At 41.2% G+C, this 18,696-nt stretch overlaps 1 protein-coding gene across 1 annotated transcript; it reads left to right on the plus strand.

Moving 5' to 3' along the window:
- Window positions 1–1,810: 1,810 nt before the first annotated feature.
- egln2 (egl-9 family hypoxia-inducible factor 2) lies at window positions 1,811–14,501 on the plus strand. Its single transcript, XM_084950852.1, has 6 exons — window positions 1,811–2,118; window positions 2,821–4,277; window positions 12,189–12,308; window positions 12,511–12,647; window positions 13,479–13,546; window positions 13,677–14,501. Exons 2-6 carry the CDS (start codon window positions 3,057–3,059, stop codon window positions 13,727–13,729), a joined length of 1,599 nt encoding a protein of 532 aa, XP_084806978.1. The 5' UTR covers window positions 1,811–2,118; window positions 2,821–3,056; the 3' UTR covers window positions 13,730–14,501.
- The last annotated feature ends 4,195 nt before the right edge of the window (window positions 14,502–18,696 follow it).

The raw sequence follows: 18,696 nt of genomic DNA on the forward strand, positions 1-18,696 counted from the left end.
GTTCATTTTATGCCAGACAAGACAAGACTCAAACCTTCCAAAAAGTTCTATCTTTGTCTCATCAGCCCACAGAAGATTTTCCCCAAAGCCCTTGGGGATCGAGAAGGCATTGGCAAATGTAAGATGAGCCTTTTGTGTTCATTTTGGTCTGCAGTGGTTTTCTCCTCAGAACTCTTCCACAGATGCTGTTTTTGCTCAGCCTCTTTCTTATTTTTGACTCGTGAACATTGACCTTTACCGAGAGAAGTGAGGCCTTTACATGTTGTTTTGGGTTCTTCTGTGACCTTCTGTATGGTAGGCTGGCCACTCCCAGGAAAGTTCATCACTATTCCAACTTTTTGAAAATAATGTGCTGTGCTGTGGTTCACTGAAGCCTTAGAAAAGACTCTGTAACCTTTTCCAGAATGAGAGATGTCAATGACTAGGTTTCACAGGTTTTTGTTTCGATTGTGGCATGGTGTGTCACTTTTTGACATCTTTTAGGCTACTCAGCTTTGTCAGACAGCTTCTATTTAAGTGATTTCTTGATTCACCATGTCTGGTGGGAATCGGGCTTGATGAGGCTATTAAAATTGAACTCAGATTCTCATAAATGGGCCTAATCACAGTTAATCAATGATTTAACAAGAAGGTAGTTATGTTTTTACACAGAGCCAGGTAGGTTTGGATAGTTGTTTTTTTCTTTCCCTTAACATCTTAAATTTCCAAATTATTATAAACTCTATAGCAGGGATGTCACATCATTTGACTTCTATCTTAGGAGGGCTGAACCAGTGAAACTTCTCTTTCTCTCAGACGTTTAACCACACGTTTAGCAGTATGATATCTAAACATAAGCAAAAGAAGTGCAGTTTCAACATGCGGTCTCTGTTTTTGTACATGATAATGCTGCTGTAATAAATAAATGAAATCTGGCAGCATAACTCTTCAGTCTCTTCAATGATCTGGGCTTAGATTGTAAGAAATAAATGTTATTTATGTTATTGCCCAGACTTCCAGTTGTTATTTATTCATTTATTTATTCATTTATTTATTTTACCAACTGTAAAACAATAATAATAATTATAAAATGTTATATTAATGTTTAACTATTAAGTGTGTTAGCGTACTATGAATAGCCATGGAGGAGGTCTTTATCTGTAGAATTAGTTTTGAAACTTTCCCATAGCTGTCCAGAGGACTGGATTCAAATGTGTGCTGGCCTTGGCCTTGTGTTGACACCCCTGCTCTATAGATGCTGAGCTGCTGCGGCATCAGCTGAGCTTATATTGATGTTTTTATGATGTTTTATATCAGTATATAAGACGTGGGCATTTGCAGAAAACTATAAAGCCAGCATCTGTGTAATATCATGCATATTATCTATCTAAGTACTTGATTTACAAATTGCATGCATTTTGATTCTTCTGCTTCAAAAGCATGCAGGTTGTGATTTTAATAATTATGTAAACCAGAAAAATCACGTATTGATAGACGGATATTCAGTTTTGCAGATTAAATATTCCAGCGTTATTTTGTGAATATTTGCCCCCGACAGTGTAAAGACAATACGTCTGATATTTATCCTACGTTTTTATACTTTCGAGTCAACTTTTCTACATTCTGGTATTGTTTAAATAAATATTAAAATCTTTGAATAACATAAACACATTATTTTCTATAGTATTTTTCTTTCCTCTCACGGGCGGTTTATGTTATTGCTGCTGTAGGTCGGCTATAGTAGCAAGTAGTCACATGGCCGGCCTGCATGCATGTAAACGGCAGTTGGAGCGAGACACAGAGAGAGAGAGAGAGAGAGAGCTGTGGGAGGAGGCGAAAGAGAGTAGGGGTGGGGGGAGGCAGACACAAACTGGGGGCGCTCACCGACACAACGGGGAGCGCTTTTTTTGGGTGTTTTGAGGGCGCCTGGCGGATCTCCAGGCTCCTCTTTTCGCCCCTCCGCCCGGTTTAATGTGTCAGGCCGCCGTTGGCTGCCCTCGCCACCTGGATATTATTTATAACCGACAAAAAAATTGGATGGGACGGACGCACGAGCTAGACAATCCCGGAAATAACATGCGTACTCTCAGCCTGTCACGTACGCTCGCCGAGGATTTGCATTGCTGTAGGCTGCCGTAGGTAAGCAGTGGATTGTGCTTTCCCGGCGAGAAATTTCAACGCTTTTAGACCCCATAACCTGCATATTTAACTTATTTAATACTCTGTGGGACGTTTTTCTTTTTTAATGGCGTTCAATAAACCGGTTTAGTCTTTCACTCTTTTTGTCAAGGGGCACTTAACAATAGTGGTGCTGCTAAGTTGGTAATGAATGGCAGACAAAGACGAAATATAAATAATTTAATTGGTGTTTCGCCAAAATTTAATACACTTCACGATGTCGAAGCTTATATTGAAAGCTCCTTTTATAGTGTTCATTTTATCCTATATTATATTTTTATTATTTTCGTGTCCATTGTCAAGGTGGTATAGCCCAACTGTGTGTAAAAGTGACTTGTTTTGACCTTCCTTCTTTGAAATGACTAAAATCTGGGTATAAAGCTGCAGTAAATATTAGCCTGCACATTTTTTTCATTTTCTTTACACTGATAGCATATGCTTAGGATTGTATTTTTATAAATGTATAGGCTGCTTCTCTGGCACTGTTTTCTTGCTCCCACTTAAAAATACTACGAGTAGGCCTATAGAAATACCGCATATAGCCCAAACTAGGAGTTTGTTGCACCACATAAATATTAGGAATTATTTACCTCAGCTCGCTGTGACAGGTGGTCTGCACTGTGCTATTAATAGGTCTAAAGTGTATCGTTTTGCTCTTCACAGAAATGCCCAACACACTCCCAGAATGTATATAAGACACGGAGACAAACAAACACGCTGCTTCAGAGTATTTAAACCGGAGAAATGGGAGGAATCAAAGGCAGCAGAGGAGGACTTAGTCATGAAACTTCCATCGGTTGCGCCAGGGATCTTCTCCCCCAGAGAGAGCAGCAGCGGCTCAGCTAGAAAATGAGTCGAGGACGTGAAGTACGTGCGCATCCAGCAGATGACGAGATGAAATGGAGAGTTTGGAACAGACGGACCTTGTAAACCCAGCCCGCGGATCCGTTGCAGTTTCACACTCGCAGGACAGAGGAGCGAACAGCAGGCAGTTTGTCAGCGGACCGACAGAGATTCACCACACGCACCGGACGGACATGGGGCTTAATGGCTTATGTGCGGCGCCGGTCGGCAGTCCAACCGCGGCGGAGTTGCTCGCGGATCTAGCCTCTCAGACTGACTCCCCGGGAATCACCACCCCAACGAAGCAATGCAAAACCGGCGTGCCGCTCTACAACGGCGGGGTGGTGTCGCCTTCTGCAACTGTAGAGGGCAACCACTCGGGCATTTTGGCTCAGACGCCAAATGGTTACCCTGCCCAAGTAACGGGGGTGGAGGGGCAAACGGAGGGCCCCGGGTACCCCCTCACCAGCAGAGCCTGCCTGATGGAGAACGGGGACTGGACTGCTCATGAGAAGCACCCGTCAGTAATGCGGAGACTCAATGGTGACTTAAAAACCAGACAGGCACAACAGCAGAAAAAGAGATGTGGGGAGAATCGGGAGATTGGGCCAGAGACTGTTAACAGCCAGAGCGTGGGGTCACCTGGACCAGGAGGTTCTATGGACCCAGTATTCGCTTCAGGGGACTCGGACTGGAAGCGGAGAAGGTTGGTAGATGGAGGCGTTGCAAGCAAATCCACAGAAACCAGCAGAGTGGCTCGAGCAGTCGCCCCTCTCTCAGTTGCTGTCAACTGTGGCAACAGTTCCCATTCCAACCAGTTGGCTTCCTTAACCCACGCTGCCCCTCATAATAATCAGCACAGTAAGGTGGCTTCTTCAGGCCTTTCAGCTGCACCTGGGGTACATGCTGCCCGTAACCCACCACTTCCTGCAGGGACTGGCTGGTCAGCAGAGCGCATAGCCAAGCAGTACATCGTCCCTTGCATGAGGTATTATGGGATTTGTGTAAAGGACAACTTCCTGGGCTCGCAGCTGGGCGACAGAGTCCTGGAAGAGGTGGAGACTCTAAATCAGAATGGGAAGTTTCGCGGTGGGCAGCTGGTGAGCCAGAAGAACATTCCCTCCCTTAACATCAGGGGCGACCAGATCGCCTGGGTGGAGGGGAAAGAGCCCGGGTGCGAGAACATTGGAGTGCTGATGGCTCACATAGATGAGGCCGTCATGTACAGCTCTGCCAATGGACAGCTTGGGAACTGTGTCATCAACGGACGCACTAAGGTGAGAGGAGTGGGGGAGGGGGGTGCGGGTGAGAGGTTTTAAAAGAAACGTGCCAGAGAAAAACGGAGGACAATAAAGGATGCCAGAGTAGAGCATCAGTCTGACCTCACTGAAGTTGTGCTAGGCTGTCTTGTCTGCCCTGCTTTACCTTCTATAATGCCGACATGTGGGTAGGCAAACACACACCATCGCACCACATGGGGAGAGTGCGCAGGGCTCCTGCTGATAGGATGTCAAGATGAGCCCTGTGTTTGTGGCACATGCGAGAGGGAGGGGCTGCAGTCCTACTCGCACTAGGTTTAGGCCTGCCGAAGTTTATCTCCCCATCCTAGTCCCTGCCTTCATACCTCTGGCACCCTAAAGAAGAAGAAAACAAACTCGGGGGCTGTATCTCCTCTGCCATTGCTTTATCTCTGCCAGAATTTTCTATCATCACTTTGACCCACACAAACATGGCACTGGCATGGCAGAGGAGTGTTTGTTTTCATTTCCCTTATCTTATATCTCGTGCCACGTGAGCAGCATATTTTTTTCCCCTTATTTTACTTTAGCATCACTACGTGACCCAGTTTTTCCATTGATATTTTTCAGACACAGTGCACAATTATCAGAGTGCGGCCCTTAGGAATGAGCCCCAAAATTACAAAATACTTCCCCAATAGTTTGGAAAAACATTGTAGAAGAGCAAAGAAAAAAAAAGAATTGAACTTTGTTAGTCTTTTTCCATGTGTTTATCTCTGTGTATATCTGTTAGGGGCACTGTATGCTCTCCCCCCTGTCTGTGTTTTACACGCCAGTCTAGGCTGGGATTTTTTCCCTTTGTTTTTTTTTTTTTTTTTTACTCCTGTTGAAATGCGTAACCTGTTTTATGTGGAAAAGACATCCAGGATGGCTCTTGATGTTGACCAAATGTGATCTGATCTGAAAAAATAGACATATTTGTGCTCCGCATTGGAAAGCTGTTGCCTGCAAGCTGGCAACCACACAAGTCTTTGCAGCGGTGTAGCAAAGTAGCCAGCATTTATCTTTGTGTCTGTGCAAAATATAACACACAGATGTAAAAAGTTTCTTGAAACCATGTCAAACAACTGTTTTGTTGTTTGACATAATAAAACATGGATGGATGGATATTCTTTTTTCACCTCTATTTCCATAGTGCTTCCTCCACAACTTTGCTAACTCTGCTCAACTGCACATAGCACCCTGCCCTAAATGCACGTCTTACCATTTACGTCAGTTTGAGACGGTGTTTAAACGAGGTCTGTTGTGCTTATCTCACTGCAGCCGCCTTTGCTCCCTTAGACTTGGGCCGATAGTGCTTCTTCAGTAAAGTGAAGCCACTTTAACATAATGCCTGAGCAGAGCTGTGTAAGGGTAACACATGCCCAGTTTTCCACAATTACCCCCATCCCTGCACTTCAGAGTGCAAAAACGGTAACAGTACGGTCTTGTGCATTGCTGTTGACTGGCATTCTGCCGTGTAGCCTGTCTCACGTTAGAAAACACTCTTTATCTTTTGACACTTTAAGCTGCAGCTTACTTTCATGACAGAAGTGGATTTATCTTTGAAGTCAATAACGCATCGAAGGTGTTACTTCGATCTTGAAAACAACAACAACAACAACAACAACAACAACAACAAAAGAGCAAACACTTAACCCTGGAAACAGTATGCAAATCTTCAATGCAGAACTTTAATGCTGTAAATGTAAAATGTGCTGATTCCAGTTTCTGCAGTGCCATGAAATTAGGAGGACAGTGAGTCCATCTTGGTTGATCATTAGATCCCACTGTTTTATTGTGAAGGATAATACATCCTTCACAATGTATTGTGTTAACTTTTACCTACTTGGTCATTTATTCTCTCTTAGGTGGGATAACAAACCGAGTGACCCCTTGGTGAAAATGTTCGAGACCTTAACGGCAGTTGTTCCCAGGCCAAAATCACATTGTGCGCTCTTGGTGCATAAAAATAAAAGGAAAAGGTCCGTGCCGCATAGTACAAAATGTCCTGACGGGGTGTTTGTGTGGATTAGTGCGAGAGACAGCATTGCAATAGGTGCAATTGTGGAGTGAGCATGAAAGAAAGAGGAAGTGATAAGGAAAGGAAAAGAGGCAGTACAGATACATGGAAGGGGCACCGTGTGGGCACCGTGTGGGTACTGTGGGGTACGTCCTCTCGTCTCATTGTCCAGAGTGCACTTGTATTTTTTCCTTCTTCTTGGTGTTCTGTCCTTCTTCTCGTCTTTTCCTTTTCTCCACATTTTCATTTCCCATGTCCTTTACTCCCTTTCTCCTTTCCCGTCTTATCAAGCCCCTTATTTGCTACTTGGGCAAAATATTTCCCTGCCGTTACCTTGGTAACAGGCCCATACAGAGTAGAGCTGCGAATTGTGTATGAAAGAGATGAGGAGAGGAAAAAGAGGGCCTGGCAATGCCCAAAATAATGCCGCACCAGCAGTAAGTAGCACTTTTTTTCCCCCAAGCCTGTCTACTGTTAGTCAGCAGAAGGCCGGTTTCGCTGCCTATGAGAACGTAGGGGGGGAGGGCAAGGATTATAGTGTTAACAAAAGGAATGGTAATGTAGTTTACATGACCCAAGGTGATACTGGGAACGTCTCAAAGATAAGGGATGGGTTAGAGGAGATGTGAACGTGCAGTGGATCAGGGGGTAAAGGGAAGATAGTGATGAGTAAGCGAGAAAGGGCAATGCAGCAGAAGCTTGGCATATTAGGACTGTCTGTCTTCTGCTGTAAAGTGTCCTTAGATGCCCCTCCTAGAGCTCAGCAGTGCCACCGTGCAGGCAGAAGCCAGAAGTCATATCCTAACACGCAGGCTAGTCACTGAGTTCCTAGCATGGATGGATGAATGGTTGGATTTTCAGTTTTTAAATCAATTTAATTTCCTTTCAGACAATCTAGATGGTAAATAGAACCAGATTTTAGTTTTAACAGTTAACATTTGGTTTCCCTTTGATGACAAGTTGGTGTTTATAAGGAAGCTCACCTATTATTTTGAATGCGTCTTAATGTGATGCTATGCAAGGTCCACTACTTTAAAGGACCCAGGCTTGGTGCATAATATGTGGACACTGCAAGTGGAGCTGCCAGGCACCGCTGCGCTAATTTTTTATTTAAAAAAAAGAAATAGTGTATCGTGTACATGCAAATGCTAACACCTACAGAAATAGTCGTTTGACTGTGTTGCTTAGGCTAATATTCAGGGCTGACTCATACATAATGAGTGCAACTGTGGCTATAGTGTGACTGACTCATAAGGGCACAGCCTATGAGCTCACCATTTTTTATTTTTTTGGTTTCCTTTGTGTTATGTTCACACAACCCCCAGTAATATACTGTAAACACTAGAGGCTGTTTATTATATTTGAATTTGATTGTGTTTCTAACCATTTATATCTTGTCATGCGGCAATGTCTCCAAATGCGATAGTGCTGTGTTGATGTGATTCAGCTTTAGAGGCTCACATTTTGTAAACTTAATGACAAATTTTTTTTTTTTTTTTTTTTAATTAGGCGAGGGAAAGAGGGGTCTACCGCCTCTTTCAAAACACTCACAGATTTACAGTGAATCCAGAGCCTGAGCATGTTAGCAGATATTGGCTATTCTTGAATGGGAGAGTGACGCTCACTTGGATCACAGTATTGCTGGTTACGATATGCTGCTAGGGAACAATTATAGAGTTATTGTTTGAACTCACCTAGTCCAGGTCACGCCACTTCTCACACACTCTAAAACCATCCTTCAGCTTATATGAGCAGCAAACTAGAGGTAAATCTTCCTAAGCAGCAGGCCGTGACATCAAACTGGAAGGACGGCAGAGATATGAGCTGGGAGTGGCAGAGCAGTTCAGCCTTATTCCGTTTTATTCACCCGGGCTCTTATCTCATTCTCAATTTGGAAGAAATGAATAATCTCTTTTTCTGCCTTATATGAAATCTCCTGCTCTCCCGGCTGCTTGTGAGTAATCAGTTTTGAAAATGGAGCAGAAATACTGTGCTGCTTGACAGTCAGTGACTCAGTAGGTCTCAACTGTGGAATTGAAAAACATTTGTTTTACCGAAGAGTCCTTGAGCAGCTCCAAACATTCACCATCAAGGACTTATTGACTTTGATTCACGTTTTCCATGCATCCGAAAGGGCTCAGGGTTGCCACACGGCAAAATGTGGTGGAGCTTGAGGACTTCTTTTGGCCTGCTAACACACTTCTCTTATGTTTTCATAGCATAGAGTTTGGGAGACATGCACAAGGCTTGTGCATGTCTCCGCAGGGGACTTTAAAATAGTAATGTTTGCAATCGTAAGGAGTAACCGATCTGTGCAGTCTATATCTGTTGCAGCAGATGAGTAATATGACTCAAAGAGGATTTTAAAACAGTTTACTTGAAGGTTAACGAATCCTGAAATGTTTATAGAAACATAACTACCACCAAAACCCAGACTGAAAACTTTTTGTTTCTGAAATTCTCCTTAGCGTTTGGAGTCATCATAGTCAACTTGCAACATTTTTGTTGCTGTGCGTCACACGCATAAAAATGCTTTCCCTCTCTTTTACTCGATCACCTTGGCAAACGGCAATGCCTGTATTTGTTCAGCCATCCCCTCACTCAGCCCCACCCCCACCTCCACCATAATTCCCTTTATCTGAATATGCATGTGGCATTGGAGTTTATTTTTGTTCTCCTCCAGAACAGCTTGTTCTGCCTGCCTGCCCGTCACCTGGGTATCTACCCAGAGCTGCCATTAGAGCATTAATGCTGGTCCCGGGCAGGCATGTGGTTGGTGCCAGTTAGACTTGAACTTACTGAGGGCAGAGATGAAGAGGTGAGGAGGGCCAGAAATGACAGATAGGATCGATTTGTGCTGTTTAGCTGACCGAGTATTGTGTGTCTGTGGGTGTTTATGCAACTGACAGGTGTAGACTGATGCAATGTGGATGTATATGAAACTTATTTGAATACTATCGTTGTGTTAGAAAACTTTTTTTTTTTTTCACCTCAGGTAGGTTTAAAGTAAAAAACAAACAAACAAATAAAACAATAACTCATCTTCTAAATTATATACCCTTCTTGTGTACGCTTTGATAGCCACAGTGTATCTGTGTGTGTTTAATGTGTTTATGCTTCAGGGCTAGGCGTGAGATGCCTGATGTGGCATTTCACATGTTAATTGTGGTTAATTACAGCTGTTAAGACAGTTTGTGGGCATTTTGGGGGGAAAAGAGGGTTATTTGCTGGGAAACCATACTTCCTCGAATACATGCACACCCAAAATATTTACACTCATTGTTAAAAAAATAACAAAATGTCTGGTATGCCATTTTCCCATTCTCAATAGCCACGATTCAGATGATCACAAACTGCCTACCAGAATCCACTCTGCTTCAAAGATAGCTGCCATTAAAATAAAACTACTTATAAAAATTATACTCATAAGTATTCTAAACCTGAACAGTTTCCTTTTTGAATTAAGTCAAAACCAAACTATACCTTTATACAGTTTGCTGTCTGTTTAATGACAGAGTGCATATTTATCCTTTGCACAACAGAGCAGCTTCTTGTCTGCACAAAAGGGCACGTACCCCCACAAGACCGATCAGCTGTTATCACTGTGGTACAAGGTCAGCAGCAGAAGGTAACATGTGAACTTGACAGTGACAGCAGGGTGCTAAAAGTAGACTCCTGTCTGGTATTTTCTTCTTCTTGTCACTGTTTGGCATGAAGATGTTGCCAAGTCAACAAGTAGAGGTCCTAAGGGTTAGCACATCAAAACAAACCATCAGTTGTTCAAAAAAAGCTGAAAATGACCAATTATAAGGCAAACTTTTTTATTTTTTACTCCTCAGCCGTAAAAGGCTGACGGGCTATTGTCACTTCACTGGATGGGTGGCTTGGACAACTTAGTTTATGACTGCGATAGAATTCACAGAATTAGAGGCGTCATAGGAGATTCAAATGATGCCATAAGTATGTCTACTGCACGTCATGGATAAGTTTGAATTTCAGTGACCTCAACCCCAAAGTCAGAGTCAGAGGTCATATTTTTCTGAAAATCTTGTAAATGCAATAACTAAAAAAGGAAGTCACCTAGGATTTTCAAATAGATACTTTAGGTCTGTCTACTAAAAATCTCGGACAGGTTTGAATCTCACTGATCTCGACCTCAAGGTCAGAGGTCAGGTTTTCTTAAAAAAAATTAAATAAAATAAAAAATCTTGTGAATGCAATAACTCACGAACAAGGCGTGATGGTTTTGAAAACAATGCCATTGGTACATCTAATAGAAATCTCAAGACGAGTTCTAATCCTGGTGACCTTGACATCAAAGTCAAAATAACCCAAGAGAGTGCCTGGTTCTCCTGGAAATTTGTTCCTGGTAAAAGGGTGTTGTTGTTGTTGTTGTTGTTTTTCTCTTCCCACTGTCATCGAGTACTTGCTCATACGGGTCATCTGATTGTTGGGAGCTTTTTCTGTATTATTGTAGGGACTTTGTTGAAATAAATTCTAAGTAAAGCGACACTCCTGATGATCGTAAGCAACACACCCAAATATCAGTTTTTCATTTTGTACAATTAGTCTGCTGATTTTGACACGGACACCGTTTGGCAGTTGGAGTCGAGAAGAAGAGGTCTAGAGGTTAATGAGCGCTAACTCTGAGCACTGGTCAGTAATGAGAGCAGACAACTGTTGCCAAGCAGAGTCACACAATCAAGCTCACTTTTCTATGAAGCCCAGCAAGAGGAGCAGGAAAGGAAGCTCTCCTCCACAAAGTGTTACAGTCACTTTTGAGTTTCACAAACAACACTAGGGCAGGTGTGTTTGTCTTAGAAATCTATGTGAGCAGGCTTTCATTTCCTAAGGGTACAAGTTGCACACTGTAGTACAAGAACTTAAACGATAGCGTCAGCTGAGTTAAATCGATACTGCGGCATTGCAGAAGCTGTTAGCAATGAATAATAGTATTGCTCAGCTGAGCTGAAGTGATGCGCTGACTCGTATTGTAAGCTTTGTTTCCCATGCAGAACAGTATAAGTCAAGACAATGACAGTATCTTCTTCTGTTGTCAACCTGGAGAGATAATAATGAAATCGTTACTTTACACGCTGCCAAATGCATCAGCCACAATCTCCACTAGCAAAAGCTGATATCAGTGAGTAAGTGAATCAGTTATAGATTTTTCATATATTGAGGAGACTTAAAGCCAGAGGAGACAGTTTGGAAAGTTACTGAAGCACAAATATGCCCCTGTTAATCTGAAGGATATGTCACACAGCCTTGTATGTATCATATTTTGGCACAGCTCTATTTTTTAGCTTACAGCCACGTGGCCCTGTAGTGGCCCTCGTCTGGAATGCGCATTGAACGAAGGACTTTTCACGCAGGTCTCAGTTCCCACTGTCTCCCCAGAGAAAGCAGTGCTCTCCTGCTTCACAGCCTCCAACTCTCAGACGTCAAGCAGGGGAAATACCAGCGTGAAACCATTGTTTGCAGATCGTTTCTTTGCTGAACTCTGACATATTTCTTAGCTTTACTGCGCTGCCCACTTAATAACACTATGGAAAATATTAAATATTCAAATAGTTTTCATATATATATGTGTGTGTATGTATATGTGTGTATAGATAGATAGATAGATATATGGTGGTGTGGTTTACTGCAGAGGGGTGGAAAAGCCAAATGTGAGAGATGATTAGAGCAGGAGATGAGGAGGAGGGTAGCTGCATCATTCCTGCACTGCATCACTCGTATCTTCTTCTGCTAGTGGCCGACCTTTCAAACAGTCCTGCCTCTACGTCACAAATATGGCTGAAGAATAAAAATCAAAAGTTAACTGTGTTTTTTGTTATAATGGTGTATCAAGTTATAACTAATGATCCCATTTCTTCTGTTTTTAGGCCATGGTTGCCTGTTACCCAGGTAACGGGGCAGGGTACGTGCGCCACATTGACAACCCTAACGGTGATGGACGGTGCATCACCTGTATCTACTATCTTAACAAGAACTGGGATGCCAAGGTACATTTTTTCCACTATTTGTTTCACTCAGTTGAAATGAGAAAAAAAAAGTTAATCATCATTAGTTCATATGTGCATCTAATGTTATTGCATTATTATTATAATTTTGTATTTGGTAACCCGGGTAAACCCTCAGGGATTCACATTATGTACTTTGGAAATAAGTATTTCTGTTTCTGTTATGCATTTGTCTTGTTTGTAGAAACAAGGTGGGTTGCTGCAGATCTATCCTGAAGGCAAAAATGTGGTAGCCAAAGTTGAACCTCTCTTCGACCGGCTGCTCATCTTCTGGTCTGACCGCAGGAACCCACATGAAGTTAGGCCAGCCTACTCAACTCGGTTAGTAACACGTGCATATTAATTCATGTAAAATCATGCAATGGGTTATTGGCAGCTAACTGTCTTCTGTTGCTCAGTTCTATAAGTACATCATAATTAACATACAGTTTAGGCTTTTTGTGCAGAAACCAATATATGTTTTTCTCACAACTATTCCAGCAGGTTAAAAAAAGATTAAATTTATATTTTCCCTTCTCTCCCCTCTCTCTATTCTCATTTTACTTCAGCGTGGTCATTGTCGCTGTCTTTCTACAGTTGATTACGTGTGTATAGAAAACTGGGTTTCACATGGGTTGAAGTTTCCTTGATGCTCACACGAGATAATTCGGACCCACTTTACAGACCGACGTAAGCGTTTGCATGTTTACAAGGTCACGTGGCACGTAGCCTTTTACTCTCCCATCTCCTCTCCTCTGCGTCTTGACTGCTGGGGGGCGAGGTGGGGCCGGAGGCAGGAAATATGTGTTTCCTGAGGAGGTCGGTGGGAGGGAGTGGGGAGGAAGGTTCGATTGCAGGACTCGTGCTGGAAAGGCAAAGACATGAGAGACAGGAATAAACAATACAGCCCCACAGGAGAGATGACAAATAGCAGGAATTAACCCTATGCTGCCTGTGACGTCTGCGGCCTGGTCGACTTTAGTTTTTATTTGTTTCTTTTGTGACATTGTGACTGTTACGACCATTGTGTTCCTGCTTTATCAATTTATAAAATTCACCGACAATGTCTCTTTTTTTTCTTCTTTTTTTCCCCCCTTTTTGAGCCACAGTTCTCTGTCCATAAAAAGATGAGCTTTTATTCTTATTTCAGCCTTTACCTCTTGTCTCTTGCAGCTATGCCATCACAGTCTGGTACTTTGATGCCAAAGAGAGAGCAGAGGCTAAAGAGAAATACCGATTGGGTGAGTTTCTTTTTAGTTAAATGCCTGTTTTTACTCTTCTTGGTTGTGAGCAGCGTTACTTCTTGTTTCATTTGGTGTAATTTGTTGCTGCATGACGATTAATATGCCTTTTCTGTTCTTGCATCCATAGCAACAGGACAGAAAGGTGTTCAAGTGCCTGTCACTCAAAACAGCAGGACATAAATCTCATCTAGTGACTGGAGAGCACTCTCAGAGCATTACGTGCCTTCCTTAACTGTTAATGAACGTTGTGATCATTAAGAGAGATGCCGTTAAGCTATTCATCACCGCAGCTCTTCAAGTGTCGACTGTCAGAGTCACATTACAGCCCGTGATGTAATATTTTTGCTGCCCTATGACCGGGCTGCTGAAACGTAGAGCACAGTGAGCAGGATTGTATGGCAAAGGTCATATTTGCACATCGTGGCAGAAGAAGAAGGAAAATTACTCGAGCTTCTCACTGAATCGCCTATGAACACAGCAAGCTGAAAAACTTTGTGCAGTTTTTGCCTGCTCAGTTATCAGCGGTGTATTGAGATATCAACGTTTTTACTCTGCTCTCGTGTATTTTTTTCCCAAGCGAAACACAAAGAGCACAGTAGAAAGCACAGTAGAAATCAACGCCATGAGATTCTTTGCTCCCTCTTGACTGTAAGACGGTGCCCTTGTCTCATGATGTGGGCAAGACAAAAGAAATGGGCCATGACAACGCAAAGAGTGGCTGTCAGCCACGATGCAGTGGACAGTCGCGCCGTGGCAATCATTCGGTCCTGGCTGAAGGACTAATTCTTGCATGAGGACAGCTCTACGCCGTAGTTTGACACTGTATAGCACACTACGTAGGGTTCATAACGTGTGGGCTCTTTTGCAATAGCCTCTCAAAATGTTAGTACAGTAAAAACACGAATCCAGCATGAACCTCTTTTTTTTTTTTTTTTTTTTTTTTTTTTTTTTTTTTAAATCTTTAGTAGATACAATGTGTGTGTAACAGATTTTCAAGAAGTAAAGCTGTTCTACATACTTGATGGAGAGTCCTCTGTAAATGACTGAAATTCACGGCTCACATATGAGACAAGAGGCAAGATGTTCACTGACAGTGGACAATACAGGGTTTGAAGAAACAGACTGTGGTGTGTGCGTGTGTGTGTGCGTGTGCAGATCCAGCTTGATTCTTAACAAAATGGAAACAACAAGTTACCGTCAGTGTGGATGCTGTTGAACAAATCTACCCACCCCCTCAAAAAAAAAAGAGGCACACAAAAACAAAAGATGGATAGCAAAAAGAATCAGATGACTAAGTTAAACTTAGCAGTAATTAACAGAACGATTAATCTCAGTCAGTCTGTGTGCTCGAGACCTTTTCATATACAAAGCACAGAGTAAACATACACTGTATAAATGAACAAACAGCCAGGTAAAAATATTGCCTACTCGTGTGTGGGATTGAGTATTTGTGTGTAAATGTGCACGTGTCTGTCAGATTCCACTGTCTTGAAGAGGGCTGCAGGTATTGTCTCAGTGTATCTTAGATTGATTGAAGAGAAGGTTGTTTTTTTTAATTTAAAAAAAAAAAAAAGCACTTTATTGTTTAAAATTGCCATGCGTGAATGATAGAGGGGGGAAAACGTGATTACAAATGTAGATTAATGACTTTATGCTGTGTATAATATGATTCATTCAAATGCAATAGAAACTAAAACAATGAGAAAGAATGGAAGCCGTCTTTTTTAAAAAAAAATGTATTTAATTAAAATGTTTCTGTTTTGTTCACGAAAATTGTAATTGATTTACTGGGTGGGGGAGAAAAAAAAATTCTAACCTGAATTGTAGTTTAACTTGCTTTCTCTTCATCTTAGATGAGAGAGCATCTTCCAGTACATTTTTAAATAAACATGTTTTCCAATGCAGTAATCTCATGTGAACTTTGTAAAGCATTGTGACTATAACAAGTGATTTGTTCTCCAAATATCGTATAAATGTGTGCTTATATTAAAATAAAATGTCAAGCTCTTTTTTCAATGTTACACACAATGTTCCGAGGCCAGTTCACCAAAGTGAGTATCTGTCTTTACACAGAGAGCATCAGGAAACCGATAACGTGTCGGTCCTTATGATTCATAATAAAAAATCCTAACTAGCAGGCTCAGTGTTGCAGATTTAAATGTTCGTAGGCAAGTTGTTAAGGGTACGCCTGATCCAACAAGCGTCTCTAATTAAAGTTTATTATAAAGCGTCTTTTACAAAGTGCCTGACACCAAAAGAACCTTAAATAAAAGAAAAACGGCTAAACTGATGCTTAAATGGTACAAGGCCAGAGATATGATTACCCAAAGTGTCTTTAGCTAGAGTTTTTTTGTTTGTTTGTTTTTAAAACCTTCTGAAGCAAAATTAAGGGAACAATTAGTCAAAAAGTTTTGGAGCCTCCACCCCAAAAACCCCCAACCTCCATGTGTTTTAAGTGACTATATGGGACCAGCAGTAGCAAACAAAGGCCTAAGGGACCAGTTGGAAGAGTGGGTCGATAAAAGCTGTGCGATGTACTGGGGTGTGTTACAATTCAAAGCTTTAATAGTTAATATGAAACTGACAGGAAGCCAGTGAATAAATTTTAGAATCTGGGAGATATGAGGCCTTCCCCTTGAATCAGTTAAAAGATGTGCAGCTGCATTTTGGGCAGTTGGCAGTATAAAGATGATTTGTTGAGACGGTTAAATTGGGAGTTTAAATAATTTTAGTAAGAAAAGATAAAAGCATGAACAATTTGATCCAACTCTGCCTTGGAAATAACACACATTACCTTATCAGTGTTCCTTGGATGAAAAAGTGACAGATGAATTTGAAGACAGGGAATTGTCCAAGATAACCCCAAAGTTACATGGAGCACTGTGCGCTCACTTGTTGCCTTATTTATAGTTTGGACTTGAGCAATACAGCTCTCCAGTATTTCTGAGGATCTTTCAGGTTTTTTTCTTCAAACCTAAGGACATGTTTTTCTAAAAGTCTGTCACAAAACACATTTGTTCCCAATTCCTCAGTTGAATCTAATGATAAAACAGTTTAAGTTAACAGAAAAGGAGTAATTCCTTGTATAATTCCAAACAACTTTTAGCCAAAACCTAGAGATATCTCGGTATGGTGTGCAGTATCTGGCACAGGACATAGAGATGCATCTGGCACATCAGGTAATCCTTGTACTGCTCATTGAGGCAGTTATAAAGGGAATCAGAATAAAAAACCTGAGATCTGCCAAACTACACAGAAAATCAGTGGCAACAGGTCCAATGGAGAGATGAATCCAAATTTGAAGATTCTGGTTCAAATCCTTGTCAATATACGTATATATATATGGAGGAGGTCAGTAGAAAACATGGTGCATTTTTAGCCCATGGTGTTAGGGATCTTTTCACAACTGATGACATTGATTGGCATTTTAATGCCAAATACTGTACTGCCAATATAGTAAAAATGTGCCATGATAGAAAAACACTATCAGCCATGGACTGACCTCCTCAGAGCCTGATCTCAACTTTACTGAAGGAGTTCAGCATCAAGAATTTTTTTTTCAAATCCTTGAAATTTGAGAACAAAGAAGTGTCTCTATGATGTAGTGGCTAAGACATTCACCGAAATCCCCAGTTTAAGGCTGGGAGGAAACAAATTTAACCTCAGGGGTCACAAGCTAAGGTACTCCTATTTCCAGTCCAAGCCTGCATAAATGGATGGTTGAATGAGGAACCGTGCTGTATGAAATGTGTGGATCCATTTGCTGCGGTGAACCCTTTGGGAAATAAGGGAGCAGCGATGAGGTTGGTATCACAATGTTGTTATAAATTAGAACTTTCATGTGCCATAATACGTTTAGACCAGATATCTACCCCACATGGGGATATGACCCATGAAAACTTACCCCACAAAGTTGGTTACAGGGGAAAAAAATAATTATACAGCTTTAAATGTTCTTGAGCTATTGTGCATAATAATCTTAAGATAAGATAAGATAAAACTTTATTAATCCCTCGGGTGGGTTCCTCTGGGAAATTCGGTTCCAAAAAAGAACAGCACCGACAGAAGTTATAGAGTTACAGAATATTATATATATATATATATATATATATATATACACACATATATAAATACAAAGACATATATAGATAAAAATATACATTTACATCTTATACCGACTATCTCTACATTCACACTAGTGAAATTCAGGGTCACAGTCATTTATACATTACTAGATAAATAAGTGTTTTTTACAAGGATTAAGTAAATTCTTGTAAAAGCTTACGTGTAAAAACCAAAGAAGTGACATTTCTTAAAATATTTTGTTAAAAAACACTCATATGAATGTTCAAGCTCATCTTGAATCCAATCTGTTTTTTAAATCAGACAGAACCTTTGTCAGCCTGTACTTTCAAGTACAATGATGACTGATAACTACCTTAACCTTTTTTATTTTCTCATAGTTATGAGATTCATTATTGTTGTTCAATGCAATAGCTTCTGTTAACAACCCGAGTACCCTTCACAGAGCTGGAACACACTGTTGCCTGAACATTAGGGGATGCTAATCCCTTTAGATTTTGATATCCTTTGATGTTTTAGTGAGTTTTCATGTAAAAAGCCCAAACATGTGAGAATATCATTTTGAATTTAATACCCTTAGAATCTAAGCTGTGTCAAACAGACCAAACAACAGCAAGTTGTCAGATTCTGTTGCACGTATTGTGGTGTATGATTAAAAGAGTTGGATTTTATTTGATGACATTTCAGCTCCATTAGCTCATCATAGTCACGTGTAAAACACATGACAGATTTTAGGGCTTCACTATTGACATGATACCTGATAGGATCACGGATAACTCAATTTGTTTAATGTAGAAACACAATGAAGGCAAGGAAACAAAAGCAGCATTTTACACAGGTCATCTCGACCGTTTCGGTTATCGCCCTCACGACAGTGTAACCACGTGATCTGAATAGACTGCCGGCATAACTACCTCCTGCTGTTGGCAGAGAAACCCTCCACGGTGCTTATCAGTGTTTTTACATAAAAATATTTTATGAATGTAGTGCAATCTCACAATCTCTGCTATTATGATCCTAGTTTCTTCCAAATTATCTTGAACAAATGTCAAAAATGAATAGTA

The sequence above is a fragment of the Perissodus microlepis genome, chromosome 14 (assembly GCF_051167445.1).
Source record: "Perissodus microlepis isolate ML-2025 ecotype Zambia chromosome 14, ASM5116744v1, whole genome shotgun sequence".
Taxonomy (NCBI): Eukaryota; Metazoa; Chordata; class Actinopteri; order Cichliformes; family Cichlidae; genus Perissodus; species Perissodus microlepis.

Coding starts and splice junctions, on each gene's coding strand:
- egln2 (XM_084950852.1), top strand. CDS start 3,057: ATGGAGAGTTTGGAACAGACGGACCTTGTAAACCCAGCCCGCGGATCC. Junction 4,278..12,188: donor TCATCAACGGACGCACTAAG/GTGAGAGGAGTG, acceptor TTCTGTTTTTAG/GCCATGGTTGCCTGTTACCC. Junction 12,309..12,510: donor ACAAGAACTGGGATGCCAAG/GTACATTTTTTC, acceptor TCTTGTTTGTAG/AAACAAGGTGGGTTGCTGCA.